The sequence below is a fragment of the Hippocampus zosterae genome, chromosome 4 (assembly GCF_025434085.1).
Source record: "Hippocampus zosterae strain Florida chromosome 4, ASM2543408v3, whole genome shotgun sequence".
Classification (NCBI taxonomy): domain Eukaryota; kingdom Metazoa; phylum Chordata; class Actinopteri; order Syngnathiformes; family Syngnathidae; genus Hippocampus; species Hippocampus zosterae.
The window spans coordinates 18,900,940-18,916,071 of NC_067454.1; the positions used below are offsets into that span (position 1 = coordinate 18,900,940).

The window sequence follows — 15,132 nt, forward strand, 5'->3', positions numbered from 1 at the left end:
ATAAGGCGGTAGACAGCACCAAGCAGTAAAACCAATAGCAAATCTAAGTCATGCTGAGTCAAAAGCCAAAGAATACAAGTGAGTTTTGAGGAGGGATTTAAAGATGGGCAGCGAGGAGGCTTGCCGAATGTTCAGTGGGAGGTCATTCCAGAGAGATGGACCAGCAACAGAAAAGGCTCGATCCCCTCTGAGCCTCAGTTTAGTTCTTGGTACGTCTAGCAAAGACTGGTCCACAGACCTGAGGCGCCGGGCAGGGGTGTAGGGGCGTATGAGCTCAGAGAGGTAAGGTGGCGCGAGATTATTCAGAGATTTGAAAACAAAGAGGAGGATCTTAAAAATAATTCTAAAATGAATGGGGAGCCAGTGAAGGGATGCCAAAGTAGGAGTTATATGCTCCCTCTTACGAGTACCAGTCAAGAGGCGAGCAGCGGCATTCTGTACCAGCTGAAGGCGCTTGATGGAGGACTGGCTGACTCCAAAGTACAGGGCGTTGCAGTAATCGAGCCGGGATGTGACAAAGGCATGAATTACTGTCTCAAAGTGTTCATGTGAGAGGAAAGGTTTTATTTTGGCCAGCTGTCTAAGGTGAAAGAAGCTGGATTTAACAACGGCACCAATTTGCCGATCGAGTTTGAAATCACTGTCCAGTTTAAGTCCCAAGTTTGAGACCGTTGATTTCAGATAAGGAGATAGGGGGCCCAAGTCTACAGGATGGAATGTACAAGGTCCACTGGGGCCAAACAATATCACCTCTGTCTTCTTTTCGTTGAACTTCAAGAAATTTTGTGCCATCCAGGTTTTGATTTCTTCCAGACAGGATAGGAGTGGCCTTAATGAGAAGGTGTCTTTCTTGCTCAGTGGGACATAGATCTGGCAGTCATCTGCATAGCAGTGGAAAGGAATACCATGTTTCCTTAAGATGGAACCCAATGGGAGCAGATACAGCGAGAACAGCAGAGGCCCCAGAATTGAGCCCTGTGGAACACCACATGACAGGGGAGCAAAGCGTGATTCAGAGCAGCCAAGGCTGACACAAAAGGTCCTGTCAGCTAGATAGGACCTAAACCAATCAAGAGCACTCCCGCCAATGCCCACCAAGTGCTGCAAACGAGTCAGCAGAATACTGTGATCCACTGTATCAAATGCTGCAGTTAAGTCCAATAAAACCAGACACACGTGGTCTCCAGAGTCATTTGCCAGGAGGATGTCATTAGAAACGCGTAACAGGGCTGACTCCGTGCTATGCATCGTCTTGAAACCTGACTGGAAGACCTCCAAGATGTTATGTTCATCCAAGAAAAGTTTCAACTGCATGTGCACCACTTTTTCCAGAATTTTGGAAATGAAAGGCAGTTTGGAAATGGGTCTGTAACTTGACAGCTCATCTGGATCAAGACCAGGTTTCTTAATCAAGGGTTGGACCACAGCATGTTTAAACTGTTGGGGAACTACACCAGAAGAAAGGCTGCTGTTGATGATATCCAAGACCGATGCACCAACACTCGGGAGAACCTCCTGAAAGAAGCGTGGGGGAAGAGAGTCGCAAGGGGAGCCAGATGGCTTCGTCTGGCGAACTACATCCTCCAAAAGCGCCAAGGACACAGTATCAAAAGAATTTAGGACAGCTGAACAAGGAACATGGACAGAGGGGTCAGATGCGGTATTTGGGACCGGAATCCTAGCTGTAGAGACCTTATCAATAAAGAACTGAAGGAATCTGTTGCACATCTCGGCTGAAGAATCCGAGCAAGTAGGCAGAGGGGGTTTGAGTACAGAATCTATCGTTTTAAATAGTGCACGAGGGTTGTGACGGTTGGCTAGAATAAGGTCCGACAGATATTTTCTTTTGGCCTCTTTTACTGTGAGCTGGTAGATACGCCAGCTGTCTTTCCAAATTTGAGAAGAGACATGCAATTTGTCTCTTTTCCACTTGCGTTCAGCTTTGCGACACTCCTGCCTAGCTGCGCGGGTAATGTCGTTAAACCATGGCTCGGGTTTAGGCTTTGGCAGCACAATTTTTGAAGGAGCCACCAAATCCAGGATGGCCCGGCATGACGAGTCGAACCAAGAGGTGAGTTCCTCTGTGTTAGACGAGGGTACGCAAAGGTTATTAAAGGCATCAGAGAAACGACTAGCAGTGCGAGGGTTAAAAATTCGGCGTTTACAACTAGTTTACAACCTCTGTCAATCGCCGAGCCCGGGGGAATTCCCTCAAAAGGTTTCGCTGAATTCCTCCCCGAGAAAGGCGCGCAGGGTAGAAATGCCGTGGCACGATGGGAGAGCCAACGACTGTTAGCAAGCACGAGGCGACGGGGTCGAGGGCACACCACGCCGGAGCGATCGAAGTGTGTCTCAGATCCCGTTTCAATTTCACGAGCTGACCACTGCGTTTGCCGCGGCGGCGGCGGCGCTTTCGGCGCTTTCGTGAAGGGAGCGAGCGAACGCGGAAGAGATCAGCCGGCAGGTTAGCCAAGAACGGAGGTAGCGTCTTTCCACCACCGTCTTGCCAAAACGCGGCCGAATCTCCGACGTGTTGTTGAATCAATAACAACGATCGGCGATCATAAACCAACCGAGACGCTGTTAGGGAGGTAACAAGCATTGCGAAAAGTAAAAAAACCCGAAATGGCAGGAGCGTCGCCGAACACACTGGCGCACAAGCGGCCATCTTGGATTTTTTACTTATATACAAATATACAAATATAGTTTTCAATATTCTAACCATTGATGCCAAACTGGTTACCGTAATCTAAAATTCATTTAAGTAGACATATAACAGCCTTAGTCAACACAAATTTTGTTGCACTTGTACGAAATAATTACATTTTATTTTTGGGGGGTCATCTTTGAGAGAGGAATCAAATTTTGAGGTGAAAGACTGACATTAGGGTATTTTTGTTGTCAAAACAGGTCAAATCTGACCCCAATAGTAGGTGAAGGTTAAGAGCTAAAAGTTCAAGATTCAGATCTAGAATAGACAACACAAAGCGATTTTTCATGCACACAAAAATACAAAATTCTCCCGATAGCTGTTTCTGATGTTGGTTCTCTCATATCACCAAACAAACAAACCAAAAAATACTCTTGAGTATATCGTATTTCCATGCATAGGGTTTATGTTAATCAGTGTTCAACCTTCCTACTAATCCTCACTCACCCAAGCAGCAGTTCAGGTGAGCGATACCACCTTGTGGCCACATACTCAGTGTAGTTGGCATCGGTTCCTTCAGAGAGATTACGTGCAAAACCTGAGCCAAGGAAACACAAGTTACGAAAAACAAACACATTTGATTGCATATCTATCTATCTAGCTCGCTAGCTCGGCTCGCTAGCTATATAAAATGTAGATGTGTTTTTGGAGCACATATTCGTATATGACATAGTGATACAGTGGGAAATTGTGGGGCTAGTGGAAGATGAAGGGTTTGGCTGCTTTAAGGTCAATAAGAAATAAGACAAACCACAAACAACTTGATTGGAGAGTAGCTACTGATAAGTAATCAGAGCTTTTGAGATTGCTCACTGCCTTACCGTGTGAAGTGACGGAGTTCAGAAAGTAGCAAAACATGCGACTACGTTGTCGCGGGCCTCTTTTATGTCCAACCCTGCTACATCGGCAGGAAGCTGAATTGACACGTTTATAAACTATGACAGATTGTGTTCCCATATTGATGAAAATCTGTCATTCTCAAAGAAAGTGGACAACCAGTTCCCATGAAAACAAAAAGCTGGGTCTGGTTCATACTGGAAGACGTGCCCATCAATCACACAAAGGGGCCTCGGACTAAGGTGGATTGAATTGAGCATGTATGAAAATGCATTACTATGTGAGTAAAAGCTCACCAAAGTCACAGAGCTTGAGGACATCCTCAGAGCTGATCAGCAGGTTCTCTGGTTTGATATCTGGAGGAGCGGGAGACCCAAACACAAATTACTGCCACATTTTCGCGATTGATAAATGTATCAGAATCTGGGAAAAAAGTCCACCCACTTTTTCATTCTTATTTTTTTAAGCAATACTTTTCATGAAAAATGTAAGGGACATTCGGTTTTTGGTTGAAATTTCGGGAAGACCCCGATTTGAATATATATGAACTTCACAGGTGAATTAATTTGGACATTTTGATTGCACAAGTCCAACACATCAGTGTTCAAACGTGCTGTTCTCCAAAAAAGACTTGCACAGCAAAATTCACAGCATGTGTTAATGATGAGAAAGGAGGTTAAATCAAGTTCAAGTATATGTGTTACTGGGTATTTTAGGTTCATCCAAAAATTTCACCCAAGAGGACTGGCACAAGAGACAGAAAACCATTAACATGCCAATTAAAAGAAAATTATATATATTCTCACCTCTGTGCACAATCTCATTCTTGTGACACCAGTTAATGGCTTTGATAAGTTGGTAGATGTAGCTTCGCACTTTATCTGGGGCTGCACCATTTGGAAGTTCCTCCAACAGCTCCAGCATGTTCTGAAAGGCGTAGTCAATGATTTGACATTAAATGACTTCTCCAGGTTAACGTTACCCATCCATTTTCTATTGCACATGTTTTCTTTCAGGGTTGTGTGGCAGCTGGGGTCCATCTGTTTAGACAAGAGTTGTTGTCAGTCGATCCGCAGGGACCAAGCGGCATATGCATGTGGTGTGCAACAATTTGATGGTCATTCAAATTGTCCCGGTTTAAAATCCCACTCTGGTCACTGATTGGCTGGACACGACAGTCGCTCACCTTGTTGCCCTCTCTTTTTGTCCACACACAGTATCAAGAAAGGGAATTTACGCCCCCTCCTGTAGACTGGAGGAACCACGGCATCCGCCAGCTATTTTACGCTTGAACATAAGCCATTTCCTGACCCGCTGTGATCCCACAGTGGATGGAGACTTCCTCTTTTGTCAGCTTGTATTTATGGAAGGATTTTTCTTTTTCTCTTTTTCATTCATTCTGAATGTTTTGCATTGGTGCTCTCGACTGAGTACCATTCTAAGCAAACGTATGATTTCTTTTACAGTAACCCTATGCCTATTTGAGGTTCAACATGACTTAAAGTATTGCTTTGTCGCCACCTTTTGGCATCCTGATGCCAAGGAACTATGTTGAAGTGAGCTGAGAGCTCAATTTAGGCAAAAGTGGCATTTCGCCACCACCTATTGGCAAGTCGGTTCCTATCAACTGTGTTGAAGTGAGATGATGATCTTGACTTGATACCGTGGCAACATAGTGAGGGAATAACATTATTCACTGAAAAGAAAGTTATTATGTTGCCATGGCGATGCCTTTTTTTATGTGTAACTCAACGGCCTCAACAAGCTGAAACCTAAAAATGTGGATACGGCACAGTGAGAATATCCACACCCTCCAGTGATAGATAAAAGTGCGCACCCTCTCTACGTATTCAAAGACGAGGTAGAGCTTCCCCCTGCGGCGAAAGGCTTCCTTCAGCTCAACGATGTTGTCCTGCTTCAGCGTGCGAAGCATCTTTAGCTCTCGAAGGGTCGTCTCCTTAACCTCTTCATTTTCTGCGACAAATAAAACACAACCATAAAGATGAAGGAGGGGATGATGGTGATGATGCTCCTTTTCCTTTGTGTTTGCCATTTTCCTGGTCACCTTCGCTGTCTTTGAACTTCTTGATAGCCACCAGCTCATTGGTTTCCTGTCGATACACAAGAATATGTGTCAAAGCCATGGATGGATGCTATACAATATGTATGAAAAAAAAAACGATACTCATAATGATAATGCTTAGTTCTTTCGTTCTCCGAAAGAACGAGATCCCGGATACAAGCAGCTGAAATGAATTTTCTCCGCAGGGTGTCCGGGCTCTCCCTTAGAGATAAGGTGAGAAGCTCAGTCATCCGGGAGGGGCTCAGAGTCGAGCCGCTTCTCCTCCACATCGAGAGGAGCCAGATGAGGTGGCTTGGGCATCTGATTCGGATGCTTCCTGAGCCCCAGGACACTCTGGAGAGACTATGTCACCCAGCTTGCCTGGGAACGACTCTGGATCCCCCGGGGAGAGCTGGAAGAAGTAGCTGGGGAGAGGGAAGTCTGGGCTTCCCTGCTAAAGCTGTTGCCCCCGCGACCCGGCCCCGGATAAGCGGTAGATGATGGATGGATGGGTAATGCTTAGTGTCTCATTGTAAACACATGGCAGAATCTGAGCCTGTTGTCGTTTTCCTGGCTACGTACTTGATGCCTCCACAATGGACAGGAATTGATTTGCTGTATGAACAGATGGACGGATATGTAAAAACAATGCAGAGGGGAACAATTCAACTGAATTTAACAGATCGAGTACTTCCAGTATATAGCGTCAAAATACAATTATTTCACCACAGGGCACCCACACAAAGAGCAAAACAAGAATAAACCATCACATGCTGGCATAGTTAAAATGCATTTTCGGTCCCTTCGGATTATTTGTACAGGTTGGTCGCATGACCCCGCTGAATTCAAAATTCTGGTCGAGTTGCAGATTCAGCCTTTCAATGTGGCTTTTGCTGTACTCCGATGATGTGCTCAGGATTTAACACATCCCACATTTACTGGAACGTCTTGGAGCACATTCACAGACAGCTTCAACAGAGGCCTGTATTGTTTTTTTTTGTTTTTCAGCAAACATGCACAATAATCTTCAAAATAGTCTTGGAACCATGGCTTCAAACTTGATTAATGTTATTGATAGACTCAGTTATGCTATCACAGAATGTTTTACAGATCAATGGATATGCTGTCGATTTTTCCCACTTACTATACAGAATGTTACATAGATCAATTGATGTACTGCAAATATTTCTCACTTGTGGACTATTTTTTACAAAATTACTAAAGTCCAAGTATGATGATTTCAAGCACCAAAATACAATTCAATAAATGTGGGTACCCCCCCAAAAGAAACTTCTAATACCCTAAAAACCACAGCAACATTATTCACTCCAACCTGGGACCAGAAATTTATATTATTTTCCTCAATTACAAAAAATACGCATAAAATATCTGCTTTTGTATCGGAACATCAAATGCACAGCCTGCCACTGCCACCACGTTTTATGCAGCCAAAAATGATCACGAAAAAAGGCCAATTTTTACAGTGGAGAGGGAAAAAAACAACACACCGATGTTTCCGACATTTAGGAATCACCAAAAAGGCAAAAAGAAAATTGAGATGACCACCAGTCAACTATGAATCATTCTGTGTGCAAAGGGGAGTCTTGCATGTGGGAGAAGAGACAACACTTGCACTCATCAAGAGGTTACACACACATTGTCTGATCATGTGATCAAACAACACCCAATAAGTGCTGGACAACAATTCTGTTTATCATGTCTCCATGGTGAAAAGTGATTCATGTCAGTATCTCTCTCAAAGATGTCAGCTTACACAGTGGTAAAGCCCTTGTTTAAAGGGGAAGCCGTTTTTTGGGGGCGGGGGGGGGGGGGGGGGGGTGCAGAGGGGTCTTCCATGCTCTTTGTTGTTGGCTTGAAATGTCATCAGGTTTATCATTGATTTGAGTGTTTTGTTATAGTTCTTTGTTTTATTTTATTTGTAAATTTTTTAAAATGTATTCATCCATTTTCTGATCCGCTGCTACAACATTTCAAAGGAAAGTGTGGCAATAAAGCAAGGTCACAAAAAGACAAATTTGACATGAAATAAAGGCTTTGCATCTTATTTTGTTTTGTGCTGTTTTTGGAAATGCATCTTTTATATTATAATATTATAAGCAGGAGACGACAATCACATTTCAGAATCAAAATCATCTGGTCGGTCGAGTGTGTTAAAAAATACACAAGGAATTTGTCTCGGGTAGTTGGAGTCAATCAAATCCTGTGGTACAGAGTGACAGAGCTGGAAAGATGAAATCAGTAATGATGGCACTCTAGAGATGTGCAAATTGGCATCTAATAATGAATAACAAGTCTATTAGTTAAAACGTTAATGACAAAGGAAGTACTGGAATGTCTGCTTGTTATGGTGTCCATAGAACAATGCAATAGTACCGACCAGAAGGAAGGAGCTGGTGGGGTCAAAACTGTAAGTGGTGTCCATTTTCTTAGTTCCACACCTGCTCAGAATCAGACCATGTCTAAGTGGCCTGCGCAGGGTAAACATGAGGTATTGCATTTATGAATAAGCAAACAATGTCTCAAACCCTCAAATCATTGTATGATTTTTTTGAACACATCCCATTTGTTGGCACAGCTATGGCTGGGAGGCAGTGGGTCGGGGATAAACGAATGATCAGGAATGGGAAGCGTTCTCCAAGTTTCCACTTCACATTGTAAATGTGCTTAGTTTGCGAATTTAAAGGGAATTAGTTGCTTTTATGGGCAATGACGGAACTAGTTTGTGACCGCTCCCACACCGGCGCAGCCCTCCACTGGCCTGCAAAATTACCAATATTGACCCTAACCCACTGCAACTAGTTCATGGTGCAGACTTTGCTCATGATAGTGAGGGGTACGGCTTTGGTCAGAGAGTCGAGGGACGTTAGGATGAGAGAAATGAGACTGCATTCAAATCTTGCTAGCAGTTTTACTGTGGCTTAAACTTCCAGGCATAAAGTCCAGTTTGGCTGTCTTTACATTACCTACATATAAAACAGTTGAATGTTATTTGTACAGCTTACAATGAAGTGAAATATATTTTGCAGGAATAAAACATTGGCCCTCTTTTTGATCAATTCTTGAGAATACTCCAGTATTACATTTTAATGTTCATGATGGTTGAGAATTAAATGTTTTAGAACCACTAGTTTAGATTCTTCTGATTCTAATTCTAAAAATGCTCCAATTAGAATAAAATAGATACTGAGATGTAATGATTCAGTAACAGGCAGGAGAGGGACAAACGAGAACTACAGGACATGTTAGTCTCCTTCGATCATCTCTTATGTTCCAATGCCTCTCTATTGTGCTGTCTTCGAGAGGGGTCAGACAACAGTTGTGCCTCAGTGTTGGTGGTGCATAGCAAGGGGCTGGCAGCGAGATCTCCCACACAAACCCACTGTTTGGCTCAAGACGCTTCAGAGAGCGAAAATAAAAACCCACATCATGTTAACATATTGTCTGAGGAGAGAAAAATAATTTGCTGACAGGTTCTTGCAGCAGAAGCTGAAGGCAAGCGGATGTGAATTGCAGAGGGGGACTTCCCCATTATCAGCGCTCACGCGTGATGCGTTCGAGCTCTGTGACAGCATCTCGGAAGATGATGATGATTGTTTTAATCCTGTGCGGCATCTCTGACCTTCGTTCATCAGCCTTTGGAGCCACTGTGGTGTCAGCAGAGTTATAAATAACCACTGACTTTTATTCTGCTTAGGACACGAGCGGCTCCAGAATTTCTCAAAGCAGTTTAAAACTTGATAATTCTTGCCGTTTTGTGCACAGTGATACAGAATACACAGGTTTAGCTTTTTAAATTTATATTAAAAGTTGATCACACGTTTATTCTTAAGTTAACTAATAATGGTATTCTGCTGCTTTATTTTTTGCCAACGTACATATTTGTTTGCCCATGTGTGATGTCACGCACGTTGATGTCACTGTGTTCTTGAGGCGAGTATCCTACTCTAGCTAATACACCAATGAGCCTGATGTGACGGCGATTTGTTTGTGTTGCATTATTGAACTACTGTATACAGTCATTGATGAAACGCGGGTTCGTTATCGTGTGGTACACTAACAAACACAAAGTGCACGTGTTCACAATCAGCAGATTTGTTTGTGTTGCATTATTGAACTACTGTATACAGTCATTGATGAAACGCGGGTTCGTTATCGTGTGGTACACTTACAAACACAAAGTGCACGTGCAATCATCAGCAGGTTTTTGATTCAGCATAACTTCTATTTACAACGGCATTTGACTGTGTTTCATCTGATTAATTCACAGGTCACTCTAGCACTGAGAAATTGGCTTCAGGAAACACTGGCTAGAATGTAGCTTGTGCTATTATCACTCCCAAATTGAAGATAACACATAAGCCTCCATACACACACCCACATACGCTACATCACTTAGACAGAGTGGTAGAACATTGCACAAACGCTGGCACGCGTTTGCTCGCCTAATTAAATATTCCCTCCAAGTCGCACCGTAGTGTACAAGAATACATTATTTAGATGTACACATTTGGAATGCATTAAGTTAAGTGCCATCACAGTCACTCACTTAGGTCACGGACCAGTAGCTTTTGCGCGGTTTCCTGTGTTCGTATGATTGACTCAAAGCAATTCCAGCTCGGCTTTCGGCTCTTAATCGGGTGACCCACTTAGTATCGGCAAGGTCTACATATTCAATTCAGTACCTCCTCCATTCCATCGCGCGCATGCTTCCAAGCATGCTCACTCTCACGTTGCCTCTCTTGTTTGCGCCCTCCTACCCCGTTTGTCTTTTCCCACCATTCCAGCTGAGAAAAGTAAAAATAACTGCTCTTGTACAGCAATTGTACGACTAATCCGGTCAGCGTCTGGCTTCACGTGAACATGAATTGCATCGACTTCATGTCAAAGGGAATCATGCGGCAGGTCGCTCCTTCAGAAAAGCAACAATCAGCTGCCTGGGTCTCCACTCAACATGTTTCAACAGCATGACATGGAATGATCAGAAACGTCATTTGACGAGCTCATAATGAAAATACACAAAATATATTAGGAAGTAACCCGATGTTGAAACCCTGTTAATGTTTTGGAAGTACAAGCCAAGTGACTGAATAGAATAAAATGATGTGCTGTTCATTTGTGGTTACACGATACGGATATACAGTACCACCCATCCATGCATTAGTTTTTAGTGATCACGGGTCACAAAGTCAGCCTATTCCAGCTGACTTTGTGCGAGAGGCTGGGTACACCCTGGACTGGTTACCAGTCTATCACAGAGCATTACAGAAATAGCGTACGAATCAAATCTATGAGAAATCCCTCTGTCGTAGAAATTGGTCACCCCAAAAGCTGATACAGGAATTGATTAAGAGACGTAGAACAGACTCATCAATCCTATGTGGCCCTTTTGCAGCTCTTAATAAATTTAAACAATTCATATTATCGCTCCAGTAATAGGATTTGAATATTTGTGTTAATAATAGCTAGAGTAATCTTCCTTTAACTCCAATCTCAATTTGGTCACGGCATTGCCTATTGAATAAAATGTGTTTTCGAAACACGATGGGAAACACTGACCTCCATTTACAACTTAGATTTAAATATTCATTCATTCATTCATCTTCCGTACCGCTTAATCCTCACTAGGGTCGCGGGGGGTGCTGGAGCCCATCCCAGCCGTCTCCGGGCAGTAGGCGGGGGACACCCTGAATCGGTTGCCAGCCAATCGCAGGGCACACATAGACGAACAACCATCCACGCTCACACTCACACCTAGGGACAATTTAGAGTGTTCAATCAGCCTGCCATGCATATTTTTGGAATGTGGGAGGAAACCGGAGCACCCGGAGCAAACCCACGCAGGCCCGGGGAGAACATGCAAACTCCACACAGGGAGGCCGGAGCTGGAATCGAACCCGGTACCTCTGCACTGTGAAGCCGACGTGCTAACCACTGGACTACCGGGCCGCCAGATTTAAATATTTGATCAATAAAATGCAATAAATCTATCTAATTCGAGAGTTTCTTTTGGCTGCACTGCTTCCACTACTTGTATGCGGATGATGAATTTGATGTCCAATCAGATATCAGCCTTTATGTGTTACCTCGTTCCAATCTGCCCAGGGGCCCGTGTGACTTGCAATAATATGTACACTGTACCAAAGTTAGCAAGGTGGATTTTCATGAAACCAGTCACATTTCAAATGTATCCTCACAAGGCCAGAGCACTGGCCCTTGTTGGTGTCAGCAGTTTTCTGTCCTCTGATTGGTTGATCAAAGTAAGCCAAGTTCGACGGACAAAACACAGTTGTTGCAATCTGCCCCCATTATTCAGTTCATCCTGAAATTCCATTGAAAGCACAATATCTAACATTTTGTCGGGGTGGTGTTCACTGTCAATTATTCTGTTGGCCCTCTGGCCACTCTGGCATGTCCCGTCTAACTAATTCTCATCTTCCCTTGCATTTCAATTGGAATGTAACTTCTGTAAGAGTGCCTGGCAATCTGTGTGAGTGCAATTCACTCACGCAAGACTTCACAGCCTGTCAACATTGCCGATGGTTTGATAAACATACTGCTGAGAAACCGCAGGCAGAGGAAGACACACAAGCATTCATTCTATAAAGGCACCATTGGAAGTGCTATTCTTGTCACACCCATGAATGTCTTGTATTTGGAAACTTCCTTCAAAAGAGCTTCTGGAAATCAATTAAATTGCACATGAATCTGAAAATTGACATTATATCCTATTTTACATCATTTTCCCACTGAAGTCTGTTGTAGTTTAACCACACCAAGGATGCCTCAAATACAAACTGTGAAATGTCATGTCATGTAAATAAATGATAAACCTGCAGTGATGAGAATTCTTACCTTATGTCTGCACTTGAGCACCACTCCATATGCGCCTTCATAGAGAAACAGAAAAAGAGGATCAATAAGGCATGAGTCTGTGATGTGCTTTAAAGGTGCAACCTCATAATTATGTTGTGGCCTCCCACACATGCACGAGGTGAGAAGCAGCAAAATAAAAGTACAGACGCTGTTCGGCATACAAACTCTCCCAAACACTTCTTTCACTGTTACTAGTACTGCAGTGCCTTAAATATTGCACATGCAGATATCACAAGATTGAAAATTAAATTAAATTAATAAATTAAATTTATTGATTTTCTGAAACCCTTTCTTAAAGGGATGAAAAATCCGAAACAATAATATGTTCTATGCAGCCCCACTCGTCTAAACACGGTATACCGACTAATATTGTGCATGTGGAATATGAATTAAGCAGCAAAATCCACCGTTTTTTTTATTCATTGAGGGGGCGGCGGCCCCGGGCATCGTCCTGAGTTGCCTCATTGCACTATCAAAGAAAAAAACTGACTGGGCAGCAGTACAATACATGCCACACACACACAAAAAAATTGATGCATGTGTATCAACCTGCCAGACATGTAACGTGTGTCGAAGACATCAACAGTAAATCTCGATATCGTTCGTACCCTCGCCCGCAAGCTCCCACTCTGCTTTGCACGCCAATGTCTTTTAATATACTGTAGTAGGTTATGATGGTCATACTTAGAGAAGTGAGTATTTTGTGGTGTAAAATAGATGACATGATTATCATTGTTGTTTGCTGGTTTCATCTGCACAGTGATAGAAATCTCACTCACACAACATAAGCACACAGGGGTATCATAAAGAAGTCCTCTGTTCCTAGTGGCCAAGGCACGTGCACGCCTCATGTATGAACACATGCAATAACATCCAGCAACTCACCTTCACCCACAATGCCAAGGACTTCAAACTTATTCATCACATCACCATTTGGCGGAGCTTCTCCAGCAGGTGAAACGTGACGCTTGCGTTTTAGCGGTGACAATCTTTCCGTGAGATGGAGATGGAGGCAATTGTAGAGTCCACGACAAATGCGGTGAACCTCTGACCACACCCCATCTTCGTAAGTCCTCTTTGTCTTCACGTCCCCCGCCGCTTCAAGCTACTGCTCTGGTGCATGTTTCTTCAGGTTATTCCTCTCTCAGTCTTTTTGAAGGTTCCACTCAGCTGTGCCTGGAAGATGAAAACAAACATGCCAAAACTCAGAATACTGTATGCTGATGAGGGAGCGAAGGATTGCAGGCCGGTATGTATCGCTAATTGTTGTCCATCATATAGTGTACTTGTTTGCTAATATGGTTTTGTCATGTAGCTGTAGAATCTATCCAACAGTCAGTCTAGGGCCATAATGACTTTGTTCACTGTACTTAAGTAGATTAATGAGCTACCTGAGCTTTACTTATGATTTATTTTATCACAATTTTGCCCTTTTACTCCCCCATTTGAAAACAGATAACTGTATTTTCTACTCCCGACCCGATAGGGTTCAGGGTAATGCATCCGATTTATGTGACGCTTTTCTGGACAACTGGACACTCAAATTGATCACACTGGCTACATTATTCATGCACTCAAACACTCACACTATGGTGGTGGTAAACGATGTTCTGGAGCCACAGTTGCCCCGGGGCAGGCTGACGGAAGCATCACTGCCAGAGTTGCGCCTACGGCCCCTCCGACAACCACAAAACATTCACATCCAGCCATGCATCAGTGTGAGTGGCACTGGGGGCAGTGTCTTGCTCAAGGACACAACAACACATGACACAGACAGAGTGGGAATCGAACAGTGGACCGTCCGGTTACTGGCCACTCTTACCTGTCAGCCATGCCTGCCTACACCCTGAACTGGTTGACAGCTCATCACAGAGAACTCATACATAAACAACCATTCACGCACACAATCACATCTAGGAACAATTTAGCGTGTTCCATTAACCTGCCAGGCATGTTTTTGGAATGTGGGAACAAACCCGAATACCTGGAGAAAACCCACACAGGCACAGGGAGAACATGCAAACTGGAATCAAGCCTTGAACCTCTGCACTAAAATATCTGCACTCCTACTTAAGTGTGAGTACTTCTGGCAGCAGGACACAGCTGTCTTGTTTGAAGAAAACAAGGCAAAGTCTGATACAAACTGTTGCAAGCTAAACAGGAACAAATCTCATTGTAAATGTAACACAGCCTGTTGCGAAATGAAGATTGAAGTGCTCTCTGGTTGGCCAAGTTAACGTGTCTCTTTCAGAAGAAAAAGGTTTTCATTGGTTGTCAGCGCTGAGCAAATTGACTTTGTATTTCTGCAAAAGCTGAAGTGTTTTTTCTCTCTGTTAGCGTTGGCTTCAGCTGCCTCAACGAAGGGTAATAAAGTGTCATTGGTAGAAAAAGTATTTGAAAACAATTGAGTGTTTATTGTTTAATGATTTCAAGACAGTTTCTTCCACAGGTTTTGTTTTATATAGAAAAGTAATGAGTGTGAATTCTCCTCATGATCATGCCAGTTGTCTTTTTTTCCCAAATGCCAATTCTCAAAGGGATCAGTCCAAGTTCTACTTCTTTGTGTAATTTCCTATATAAAGAATGTCACATTCTTGGTCCAGATGGTGGTTAACTAGGCCATGAAAAT

General features: G+C 43.3%; 1 protein-coding gene across 2 annotated transcripts in view; it reads right to left on the minus strand.

Annotated features, from left to right (window-relative positions):
• cdkl5 (cyclin-dependent kinase-like 5) overlaps positions 1-15,132 on the minus strand; it is a 44,328-nt gene that overhangs the window by 13,370 nt on the left and 15,826 nt on the right. For both annotated transcript variants that reach the window (XM_052063058.1, XM_052063057.1), the window contains exons 2-8: positions 13,389-13,679; positions 12,483-12,517; positions 5,613-5,658; positions 5,385-5,521; positions 4,354-4,474; positions 3,844-3,903; positions 3,158-3,248 (exon numbers count right to left, since the gene is read on the minus strand). In XM_052063058.1, coding sequence (XP_051919018.1) covers positions 3,158-3,248; positions 3,844-3,903; positions 4,354-4,474; positions 5,385-5,521; positions 5,613-5,658; positions 12,483-12,517; positions 13,389-13,425 — 527 coding nt within the window. In that variant the 5' untranslated portion in view covers positions 13,426-13,679. The remainder of the gene's footprint in view (positions 1-3,157; positions 3,249-3,843; positions 3,904-4,353; positions 4,475-5,384; positions 5,522-5,612; positions 5,659-12,482; positions 12,518-13,388; positions 13,680-15,132) is intronic.